This window comes from Myripristis murdjan, chromosome 19 (genome assembly GCF_902150065.1).
Source record: "Myripristis murdjan chromosome 19, fMyrMur1.1, whole genome shotgun sequence".
Taxonomy (NCBI): domain Eukaryota; kingdom Metazoa; phylum Chordata; class Actinopteri; order Holocentriformes; family Holocentridae; genus Myripristis; species Myripristis murdjan.
The window spans coordinates 22,297,353-22,310,228 of NC_043998.1; the positions used below are offsets into that span (position 1 = coordinate 22,297,353).

General features: G+C 42.3%; 1 protein-coding gene across 1 annotated transcript in view; it reads left to right on the forward strand.

Annotated features, from left to right (window-relative positions):
- pemt (phosphatidylethanolamine N-methyltransferase) overlaps positions 1-12,876 on the forward strand; it is a 100,755-nt gene that overhangs the window by 73,414 nt on the left and 14,465 nt on the right. Inside the window, exon 5 of the mRNA XM_030078679.1 lies at positions 2,844-2,955. Coding sequence (XP_029934539.1) covers positions 2,844-2,955 — 112 coding nt within the window. The remainder of the gene's footprint in view (positions 1-2,843; positions 2,956-12,876) is intronic.

Sequence of the window (12,876 nt, forward strand, 5' to 3'; positions counted from 1 at the left end):
ACTGTGGCTGAAGTACACTTAATGAAGGACAAGTACCCTGTGGTTCGAGACACTTAGATCTCTTTGCATTATGAGGCATCGAGGTAAGTTACTTTCGTCCTTTGAGAGCCGGTGAGATGTTTTCAAAGCCTTTCACCAGACGTTTTCCCCCGTGCGTGTCCTCCTTCCGGCTGTGTTTTTGCCTTGATTTCACATCAAGAGAGAAAACAAAGTTGTGTCAGTGTTTTGTGAAATGTTTGCCCGATCATAATTGGGCAGTTCCACGTGGAGGTTTTCAGGCTGTAAATTTGCCGGCTTTTCTTTTTGTTGGAGCAATTCGCCCTCCCCGTTTTGATTTCATCGTGCTGCAGCAAAAGATCACACAAGGTCAAATAAAAGAGACAGTGCGGGAAAACACATTTTTCTAAGAACTGGTGTTTCCTTCATATCTCCTCTTTGATGCCCTCACTAAAGTGGGAAAACTACCTGCAAATCAACAATCGACCATTCAACAACATGGCACCGCTTTGGCAACTTGGTTTTTATTAATTTGGATACTATTTTAATTCCATTGAGAACTTCAAATTCAATTCAAAAGCTTATATTCAATATCAAATGTTATTAGGTCTGTCTGTACATATCTGTACTTTCACTTACTTGTTCCTTAGGTTGTTGTCATTATTCAGCTAAATGTCAAATGTCTTATGTTTGATTGCAATTAAAGCTTGATCAGCGTGCACATTCTCCTGAAATGGGTGGTGCTAGGAGCAGATCCCCAGACACATTCACTGCAAAAAAATCACAATTTGCTCCCGCACTCACACTGCAAAAACGCAAAATCTTACCAAGATTATTTGTCTTATTTCAAGTCAAAAAATGTCTTATTTCAAGTCAAAATATCTCATTACACTTAAAATAAGACATGATCTCCTAAGAAGTAAATTGTTTTTAGACAATTTTCACTTGTTTCAAGTGAAAATTCACTTGAAACAAGTGAGAATTTGCTTGTTTCATTGGCAAAATTTGCCAGTGGAACAAGTGAAAATTCACTTGAAATAAGTGAAACTTAGCTAGAAACAAGAAACAAATTTTGCCAATGAAACAAGCAAATTTTCACTTTTTCAAGCAAATTTTCACTTGAAACAAGAGACAGTTGTCTAAAAACAAGTCACTTCTGAGGTGATCATGTCTTATTTTAAGTGTAATGAGATATTTTGACTAGGAATAAGACATTTTTGACTTGAAATAAGACAAATAATCTTGGTAAGATTTTGAGTTTTTGCAGTGCACATTAAAGCTCTGCTGTTTATTGGGTCAACGTTTCGGTCTATCAACCTTCATCAGGACCAACATTTTGCAACTGTTGTGTGTCTTCCTTTTGAAACATCAGTACACCTATGCAATTAATTGATTGCAGGTGTTTACAATTATCAAAGGAAGTGACCTCATCACAACACTGGAAAAGGAAGAGAAGAAGAACTAGATACTAAATGTTTAGAAAATTGAGTAAACAACAGTACACTCAAAACCACAATAGGAAAAAAAACTTGTGGCAATCTGGAAAAAGGGGAAATAATAATAATAATAATAATAATAGTCATCAAATATAGATGTTAACTCCACCAGCAGCCCATCATCTCTGAAAAATAGGAGAAGAGAGGAGGGATGTTTGATTGCAACCTTCTTACAAATAACCGGTGGTGCAGCAGCTCTGTGTACATCAGAATCAGTGAGTATCTGGATATAGGCTTTACACGATCAGGATTTTTGGGGCCGATCAGTGAGTTTAAATAAACCGATCACCGATCCGCTCACATGAGGGAGCAATAAGTCTATTTAAATAACTTGTTTATTTACTGTATGTGCCGTTTACTGAGTATCAACAAAAGTATTCTCAAGCATTTTTTGCCAATGTTTAACAATCTTTGCCATGCCCCAAACCTCGAAGAAGTCCCACACCACCGACATGTTTGTTTGAATCCGGCAGCGAATGATTCAAGATTCAAAAAACTTTACTGTCCGTCACATATGGCGCTTTTCCACTAGTACCTACTCGGCTCGCCTCGGTTTCGGTCCTTTTCCATTACAACTGAGTACCACCTCATTGTGGGTGGAGTCGTCATAGCAAGGCGGCCCCACCACCAAGCACAGAAAAGTCTCCACCTCTTCATTTGACCACGGTACCGGTTTGCTCGCCATTTTCCAACTTTGCCAACTTCAGCGATGATCAAAGCGCACGGTCGCTGCTGCCGTTTTCTTTAAAAAAATGCCTGGTTTGGTTTTAGTGACAGGGCTCAAAACTAACATGGCGGTGGTGTGGAACTTCTTCGGAGTAAACGAGACAGATAAAACAAAGCAACGGGAGCATCTGCAAAAAGTTTCAGCACGACAGTGACGTCATTGATCGGATCGGCGAATTAAGACATTACAGCCGATCACACAAATTGCATAAAATGCAAAATATCGGCCGATCCGATATAGCCAATCAGATCGGTGGAAAGCCTACCTGGATATTTTTTTTTAAATTTGGTCGGGACAGTACCGACAAACTGGTGCCATGAGTCATGAGTCAAATAATGAACTCTAACTTGACAAAGATGGAAACCAAACTAAGATCAAAACACCTGTGGAAACATCACTGTCATATGAAGCTTAGCAAAGCAGCTCAGTGGCTTTTATTGTGACAAGTCTTGATAGTTTTCCTGTTAGCCAAGGTAAAGAAATGTGGGTCTTGTGGCAGGTTGCTTCACGCTCTTTGTAAAACAGGAACAGGAGAGATTGTAGGTCAGTTGTTAATAGTGCTGAACTCAGTGTGTGTGTGTGTGTGTGTGTGTGTGCATGTGTGTGTGTGCTCTTTCTTCCAGGTGACTACTTTGGCATCCTGATGGAGGAGAAGGTCACAGGATTTCCTTTCAACATCATAGAGAATCCGATGTACTGGGGCAGCACTGCCAACTACCTCGGCCTGGCACTCATGTAAGTGTGTGTGTGTGTGTGTGTGTGAGCGTGTGTGTGTGTGTGAGTGCTGTCCCGGATGTGTTCATGGTTAACAGAGAGCAATTCAGAGTTAATGAGGGTGAAGACGCCTGCTGACATTCGCCCCGGTGCCGCCGCCCGGGCTGAGCAGCAGGGAGTCACTTTCACCGCCTTCGTCAATAACCCGTTACCTGAGGAGTTTTTAACACGCAGGTGCAATAAAATAAAATCGAGAAAGAGGTAAGTCACCGCCCGGGTGACCAAACGAGCAAACTGCGTCAGATGGCGCTCTAAATAAAGGAAGAGCGCGCTGAAGCGGCGTGGATAATAACCAGCAACCTGCAAATGGCAAATGTTGTTTTCTGAGTTGCAAATCACTTTCCTCTTAAAAGGGAAGGTGTGCGTGCATGTGTGTGTGTGTGTGTGTGTTTAAAACTTTTACGTGCACTCTGTCTCCATGACAACCGTGACCGTGCCGTAGTTGCTAGGCGATTGCAGCTGGGGGTCGACAAGCCTCTTCCTGCTAAGCTATTAGCCTCCATTCTTCCTCAGGCAGCCCGAAGACAGCTGCAGCGACGGGGCTTTGTTCCTGCCTCGTCTCTCTCTCTCTCTCTCTCTCTCTCTCTCGCTTTCTTTCTTTCTTTCTTTTTTTTTCTTGACTTGATGCGAGCCCCAGTTTATTTCTGCATCAGCTGCATCCAGTTGGGCTGTGATTGTAATTTGGTGTCCGTCCTGCATCATCAGGTTTAATCCGGCGCTCTCATCGGCTCATTTTCCTCCCTTCTGTTTTCTCTCTCTCTCTCTCTCTCTCTCTCTCTCTCTCTCTCTCTCTCTCCCTCTCTCTCATTCTCTCTCTCTCTCTCCCCTCTGCCCATGTGTCTCTGCAGGCTCTGAGCAAAAGGCCCTGGCTTTATGTGTTTTAATGTGTGTGTTTTGTATTTTTATGTAAAAGCAGAAGCGTCTGCATGTTGTTTTGTTTCGTAAAGTAAATCGAGGACTCTGATTGGACGAGGTCGTATCCATTCCCTCTCTCTTCTTTATCTGTTTCTGTGCCAAAAGGCGATGGAGTGATATTTTCCTGTCTTTTTGTTTTTTATCCTGTTTCGTCATCTTGTTCTTCTTTTTCACCTCCTTCTTCTTCTTCTTTTCCTTCCTCTTGTTTTTGTTTGCTTGTTATTTTTCTTCTACTTCTTCTTCTACTTCTGCTCTTTCTCCTTCCCTTTCCTTTCTTTTTCTCCTTCCCCTTCTCCTTCGTCTTCTTCCTCTCGTTGTCTTCTTCTCCCTCTCCCACTTCTTCCTCTTCTCCTCCTTTTTCTTCTTCTTCCTCTTCTTTGTTCCTCATTTCCTTCATCTCCTCCTCACTCCTTTTCTTCTTCTTCTTCTTCTTCTTCTCCTCCTCCTTCTCATCCTCCTCCTTCTTCTTCCTCTTCCTTTCCTTCTTCTCCTCCTCCACTCTTTTTCTTCTTCTTCTTCTTCTTCTTCTCCTCCTCCTCATCCTCCTCCCTCTTCTTCTTCTTTTTCTTCTTCTTCTTCTTTTTCTTCTCCTTCTCTTCCTCCTCCTCCATCTTCTTCTTCTTCTTCTTCTTCTTCTTCTTCTTCTTCTTCTTCTTCTTCTTCTCCTGCCATGTAATTCACATGTATGTAATATCTTTCCAGTTAGTAAACATGTTGGTGACTATTATTATTATTTTATTCCTCACACCAGCTTCGTTTATCACAGTAAGGAACACACTCCTCTGTATCACAGCTGTAACAGCAGAACATGTCAACAGAAAAATAACAACAAGAATAAACACACACACACACACACACACACACACACACACACACACACACACACACACACAAATCACCCCCCTCTGTGGCAGACGCTTTCACACACACATTAGGCCACTTAGTAGCCTCTCTGTGTGACTTGGAGTGAGTTAGCTAACCCACATTAGCAGCTCTCTCTCTCTCTCTCTCACACACACACACACACACACACACACACAGGCACAGGCTGGACTCATGCAGCATCACACCAGCAGTTTACTACAAACGAGTTTCTCTGCTGGAACTGGTGCCGTTGTTTGCAGCGTTTAACGTCACACTTGATCCCATCAGCTTCAGCACAAAACACATTAGTCAGTGCAAAAATGTATTTGATTCAGCTAACATGCAGCAGCAGAAGACGTTATGTCAGCGAAGTAGCTTATGACATTTTGCAGTTGCTTGTATCTTCCTCAAAAGCATCAACAGTGGAAATAAGATAGAAAAAGTCATTTATTTGTAAAATGATTACACTTTAAAGAACTGTACAAGCTCTATAATCTTACTTTATTTACGTTTTTTGTTTGTTTCTGTTTTGTTTTCACACCATTTGGTGTTCCCTGGATGTGTGTGTGTGTGTGTGTGTGTGTGTGTGTGTTGTCTGGCATCAGCACAACGACCGGTGACACTGGTGTGGTTTCTCTATGCGGCGGCTGTGTCCCAGCTGTATTTCCTACTCAGACAAACGTAACTGTACAGACCTTCCTGTTTCAAATCCAAAGAGGGATTTAAAATCACTCAAGATTTGACAACCTGGAGGTTTTCCAGTCGGCCGATATGCACGACCTCAGTGCATCACGTTGAAAACATTACTTCCAACTCATTTATAATCTTCTTAAAAGGACAATACCATAGTAACTTCTCATGTTTAGAGAGAAATCGAAAGCATGATGAGTGAAGAAAAAAGCACGTTTATAGAGAAATCACTGATATGGTATAAAATGTATGACTTTGACCTTCTCTGTCTGTGCATCACTATTGTACTTCGCTGATTCATTTTTTTTGTTTGTTTTTTGTTTTTCGTTTTTTGTTTTTTTTTCCTGAATTGAGCAAAGACAGTTTGTCTAGTCCACAAAACGGTCATTCCAGGCATTTTGCGTGTGCAGTGTAATATCTACAAAATGCATAAACTTCATGTTTCTGCTGATCTTTTCCCAAAGCGAGCAGTCGCGTTTTACAACCGCCATGTCATTTTTCCTCCCTTTTCTCCAGCCGTTGGTTTCCATTCATCCCTCCACGATATGAAAATGAACTTTCAGAGACTTCAAACTCTCTTCACACCAGCACTCCATCACAGTAATAAAGTCCTCCATATTCATTTTCCTAAAAGCAGCAGCACTGTTGTGGTTTGATGCCTTGAAATTGCGGCGGAGTGAAACGCTCCCTCCGCCAGGGAAAATAGTCCCCGAAGAGACATTTACTTTCCACAGCAAATTACAAGATGTGTTTTTCAATCAAAAAGTCATATTTGTAGTAAAAGAATCAAACATTTACACTTTTTTTTTTCTATTTTGTGATGAAGTGGAATTGTTTACTTTTTGGGTGCACCAATTTTTCCACAACCCAACTCGTCCACTTCTACATCATTCAGTGATATCGTACATTTCCCAGCATGCCCTGTGAGGATCCCCACGGCACACAGCAGGTCTTGTGACTGCGCTGCATTATGGTCTGTTTAATGCGAATCATACTCGGTTATAAAATAGAACCAGGATAATTCAATATGGCGAAGCCGCCTCCTCTCATCTGCTTTAATAAACACAAATGCACTTTGTGTTAACGGTTCATTTCCTGGTGTCCTAATTCTTATATCAGCCATTTATAGTTCTGCCCGTTTATACTTTGAGAACTGCGTAGCTGTTAGCCGCTCAGTCAGAAATAGGCTGCGTTTGCCCAGTTGTGCCTCTTCATTTTGGTTTTTAAATTGCTCTTAAGTCCAGTCTCAGGTAGCAACAGGCCGGAAACAGTCTCACATTTGGCTCTCGCTGAACCTGCAGAGACTCCAGTGTGTGTGTGTGCAGCTTTACAGCAGGATGGCAGGTGGGCCCTTAGCCATCAGCAAGTGACCAACACACACACATACACACACACTTCCATCCTACTCCACATCCTCTTGCCCCTCTCTAGCACTGTAAATAAATTTATGGCTTTAAACCACATTCACTAGAGTTCGCTGGAAACATTCACGTCATTCCTGCCAGAAACAGCAGAAAAGGCAATGATTTTTTTTTTTTTTTTTTTTTTAATCGAATGTGTTTTTTTATGCATCTGTGTTTCCATAATGTAAAGTAGAATCTGCCACCACATCCTTGCCAGACATGACGCGCTGAATGTCAGCGGCTCCCCGTGGGCCTCATTTGTTCAAAGGTTATTCCAATCAGAACATGTGTAGATTAGACTGACTCCAAGTCAGAGCTGGCATTTCTCCGAGGAAACATGAAGCATGATCTTTGTGTCTGAATGAGCAGAAACACCCTGTTAAAAAATATATATATATATATACTCAACAGCAACTATTGCCATGTTACGGAAATAGAAATTGAAAATGGCACTGAAGAAAGGCGGAGTGGCGGAGGTGAAAAATAATCCTGGCTCTCTTCTTGTGCACTGATTGGCCAAGCTGAACAGCCAATCAGAGCGATCCCTCTCACTGACCGGATCCAACACGTTCAATCTGCCGAAAAAGGGGCCGACAGGTGTCCGACCAGTGCCACCAGTTTGAGCCACACTTCAAAAACTAGGGCGACAGACGCTCACGGTGTCCCACGGCCTTCAGTGCAACCCCCCAAAGGAAAACATAGATTTCTTTCTTTTTCAAAAAAAAAAAAAAAAAAAAAAAAAAAAGTGAACTGTTCCTTTAATTGTCAAACAAAGTTAACTTGCATTTGCTGACAGCTGGCCTTAATATCCCACCTCCTCTGCCATGTAGTGTTTTTAACGCTGTTCTGAATCAGGCCAAAGGACATTTTCTTAAGACCAAGTTTATGAAAGTTAAGTTTGTTTGTTTGTTTGTTTTTAAATTTAGTCTATCAAATGTTCGCTTCATGATTTGAAAACGCGCCAAAGCACGAATTTTTGGGGAGGAGGTGACAGCATGATCATGTCTGTTGTCGTTCGGCCATCTGGTGTGTCCTGAGCGCTCGCCACATCCGAGGTGACGGGCAGCTGTTGCACCGCAGTCCAAATCACGCGGACATGAGGCTTTTATTTTGGTCGGATGGAGACGTTCAGTCACATCGAGATGTCCCGGCAGGACCCTGAAACACATATGGGGCGGCGGCGGCGGCGGCGGCGGCGGCGGCGGCGGCGGCGGCGGCGGGGGCGAGCGTCCGCCTTCAGATTGACTGGAGGCAGCGTGGGATGAAGCGATGAGATGAAAGGTGGCGTCCATACGGGTCTGTTTTGTGTGAGGTTGAACTTTTTCTTTTTCTCAGTGGTTAGAGTGACTTCTCAGTGCTGTGAGAGCTAGGTCACTCCCTCACACACACACACACACACACACACACACACACACACACACACACACACAGCGGCTGTGACTCACCGCACAATTTACACACTTTCCCCTTTTCTCCCGGCTGACTGTCAGGAGGAATGTGGGGCTGTGTGAGCGGTGTGCGAGGTTTGAATGCACCTCATTAACCCAGTTTGATCAGGGGAAAGTATTCCTCCCACCCCCCACCCCGTCTGAGGCGTGGCACTGCGAGGTTGCCTGGAGAACAGAGGGGATCGGTGTGTTTGGCTCATTACGTCGTCCACATCAGGACTACATGAAGGCCAAAACAGGGGCCTCTTCTTTTGTGCTTGCATGGCAAAATGTGCAATCCAGATTATATAAAAGGTCACTAATTGGGGCGGTGATATGCGTTAAACAGAGATATTGCTGTAATAAATGAAATAGTGTTTTTTGGGTAAACACACAGCAGCCTTTGGTAAGTAGGACAGGTAGCGTGTACAGTGGTCCCTCGTTTATCGCGGGACTTACGTTCTAAAAATAACCCGCAATAGGCGAAATCCGCGAAGTAGTCAGCTTTATTTTTTTACAAGTTTTACATGTTTTAAGGCTGTAAAACCCCTCACTACACACTTTATACACTTTTCTCAGACAGACATTAACATTTTCTCACTTTTCTCTCGTTTAAACACTCTCAAAGTTCAAACCTTCGTAGAAAAATAAGGACGCAGAACACAATGCGCTGTAAAAAAAAAAAAAAAAGCATGCAAAATTGCCCTAAAAAAAATCCGCGAAACTGCGAGGCCGCGAAAGGTGAACCGCGTTATAGCGAGGGACAGCTGTAATTATTTTAGTTCCTAGCTCAGGTTTAATTACTGTTACAAGCTCAGAGTTTATTGAAAACGACATTATTGAAAATGAAGTGCTTTTGCCCTTAGGACCCTAAATTAATTTGCATTGTGGATATAGTGCCTTTGTCTGAATTTATGCACATTAAAATTTTGGGGTGAGATTTTTTTTTTTTTTTTTTTTTTTTTTTTAAAGAAAAGTGGCATCGGTGTGAAAGCTAGGGTCGATGTGAGTGAATCAGGTAGTGTGGTTATTTTCAGTAACCATAGCAGCATGAATAATCACCGTTCTCTAAAGAAATATACAGAATTTGCCCAAATGCACAGTAAAGTGGTGGATAACTGAGCTACAAAACCTGAATCAGTGAAGTCTGAAATTAATCTCCCTTATGTCTTTGAATTTATATGTCCTCCCCTCTCCTGATGGGCAGCTTGGCAACTTGCACAACAGCCTCTGTCACCAGTGTGTGTGTGTGTGTGTGTGTGAATGGGTGAATGTGAGTAGACTAGTAAAGCGCTGTAGAAGCACAGTCCAGTTTCCATTTTTCATCTCAGTAATTGGGAAGGTGTCATTCAACACGGCAACCACACTCAGTGTCGTCTGATTTGTTCTGTCGGCGCCCACACACACGTTAACATGCTGACACACGCACACGCACACGCACACATGCACACACACAAGCTGCAGGTGGTGTGGCTGAACACACGTCGTGGTCTCCTGACCTGAGGCCACATGCTGTTTAGTTAACCTAGTTTCTTTCGCCGCGTCGCCATGGCCACGGTGCTGTAACACATTTTTAAGACGGCTGAGTCATCAGCAGCAGCGGCGGCTCTCAGGTGGACGATGCCACCAAAAAAAAAAAAAAAAATCGAAGGAAATGATTCTCCCTTGTCTTCTTTTCCTCCTCGTTCCTTCATCAAGACAAAGTGAGGTGTTTAATTGGCTGCAGCGGCGGCTCTGAAGGCTCATCCTGGACTTTCATTTCCTTTTCCCTCATACGTTCTGTCCGAAGTGCAGTAAATATTAAATATCCAGCCCAGTGTCTCCAGCACAGCCCAGTTCAGACTTTCCATCCATCCATTTTTCAAATCTGAAGGCAACAGGTGTTTAGCATCCCACAGTTAATAAACAACCGAAATGCATTTCTGCAGTATAAATGTCTGGTTTTACTGAGGCTGCCGGTGGTCAGGTCATAATACCAAGCCTGATCCAATCCTATCATGAAAGTATGTCACGGTCACTTTGACTCAAGGACGGTCGCCTCTCCTGCCCCTCACTTGGTCTCCACCTGTCGCTCTCTCTGCCCGTGGAGAAACTGAATTAATCTGATTACCATTGAGCTCCTCCGCGCTGAAAGGAACAAACCTAATAAGGGAAAAAAAATGAAATCGAATGCGATTCACGGAAACATTCAGCCTCCCAGGTGGCTCACGGGATGGAAATGATTGTGCCTCGCTAACGGAGTCTGTCCACATGTCTTTGAAGGCGGCGGAGGGAAGGACGGGGTTCGGTGTTTCCTGTCCTTGTACCTGCAGATGGGCTCCAGCTCATTCAGGGCACGTCGGACGTCTCGGCCTCCACCGACACTGTCAGCATCAGCAAAATAATGTCGTACAAGTGGGTTTCGTTCATGGTGCATAGTGTTGCAAAGGGGTGGAAAGTTTCCGGTAAATGTCCTGGAAAGTTTCTGAAAATTCCCGTGGGAATTTTCACTGTGGAATATTGGAAATTTTCAGGAGATTTTTGCTGTCACTTTTTTTCCCTATTTTTCCAAAAATTCCCGGGAAAATTCAGCTCGGGGGAATTTTCTTTTTTTTTTTTTCTTGTAATCAATTTGAATGAGGTTTTTAAAAAGTTTCCATGGAAATTTAACTTGGGAATTTTGGAAATTTTCATTTTTTTTTTGTTGTTAACTTAAGGTGAATGGGGCAAAAATAAACAATAATCAATAAAATGAATGTCAACATCAATATCACCATTTTGGAAATGGAAACCCTAATGTCCTGAACTCATGACTCACCTCTAACCCAAAGGCCACAATGCCAGCATACTGTAAAATCATCATCCCCATACCCAAGTGTGTGAAATAAAACTTAAATATAAACAGTCAACTTTGCATTTTGGTAGAAACAAATATGTTGCAAGATTCAATGCAAATTCAACTGTGCACCATGATTCACTTATGCAAATAATTTCGAGTACATTTGATCATCATCAGTCAGTAGCCTATACTCCACTAGGCTACAGCACTTCCACTGAGACAGACGATCATCACATCAGCATCACGATTCAATTTCCTGCATTTTTATGCATTTTAATGGGTAGTTTGAACCACTTCATATGCACACCTTAACAATAGCGCTGCACACAGTCCTATGCCTGAATTAATAGCCTACACCTCTTACTAACGCTGTATAACTGCTGGTCGTTGCATTAATATCCTTCAAAAGAACAGACATAGGATTATTATAAAGAGAAAATTCGTTGCACACTGGTGATACCATTAATATCTTAATGTAGAATATTTACATAAAACGCCCTGATGGATCAGGTTAATTTCATTTGAACAACAGGTTTCCCGAGCATTTATATGGGCTACGCAAACTTTAGTCCACATGATAAAAATGAATCCATGACAATGACAATATATAAAAATATATAAAATATATATATATATATATATATATATATATATATAATATATAATATATAAAAATGAGCAATTCTAAAAAGAGATTTAACAGGACTAGAAATGAGATGGTGGCCACAGTAGATAAAATAAGCAAAACAAACAGATAAACAAGAAACTAGAGCGCCAACTGCAATAAACAGTATTGTGTTATTTATTCATTTAAACCGTTTACAGTGCAAGTTTAATACCTCGCCTCCATCGGTTGCACAGTGCATGCCGATTTGCCCAAATTTCCTCAACATAAACGCGTCAGCCGTGTCCATTTGCTGTGGATTGTGTGTTTTCGTCTTGCGTGTGTTTATGTGATTATGAAACTTAAAGTGGCTGTAGGTACCAGCTGGGTCATTTTTGCCCTTTTGTTTGGTGATGATTGATTTGGATCCATAGCAGCAGGTGTTTCTCAATCAATTCTCAATCAAGAGCGGTAAATTTCCCCCCCGGGCCTCCAGTACATAATGTCAGGTTGTTTTATGCGAAAGAAACAGTGAATGATTGGTCAAATTAATGTTGATTTTGTGACTTTTTTTCTTTTGCGTCTGTTCAGTGCACTCGTCCAAACACGTAATCATCTCCAGACCGACAACATGATTAACACACAGCACATGCCGTATGGAGACATATGGTGCATTTACATGTGCACAGACGCACACACACACATGTTGCACATACAGACATGCACAATCGAGTCAGGGGCACAAGGTGCAAGAGAAAGAGTATTATTATTCAAATGTTATTCATTTATTCAGATGCTCGTTAATTTTCACCGAGCTGGAGCCAGTTCTTGCAGGGGAAAAAAAAACAAAAGTAGACAATTAAAATTCAGAAACTGAGTCATTATCACCGAGGGACAAAGGAGCAGAAGACACCAGAGGGCTCGGCCAGGATGAGAAATATTTACATTTGCTCCATAAATCTCGGCGATGCTGTATAATATGGGTCAGTGGGAGATAGACGTCAGAGATGCCGGCTTGTGGTTTCAAGGTCACGAGGCTGAGTCTTGACAAATGCGGCCCAGAGTGCTTTTCTTGGCAAGGCGCTGGCACTCGAGGCATGGGACGACGTGAAAATTTCAAGTCACGACATCATCACAATGTGCTTATAACTCTTAAAATGA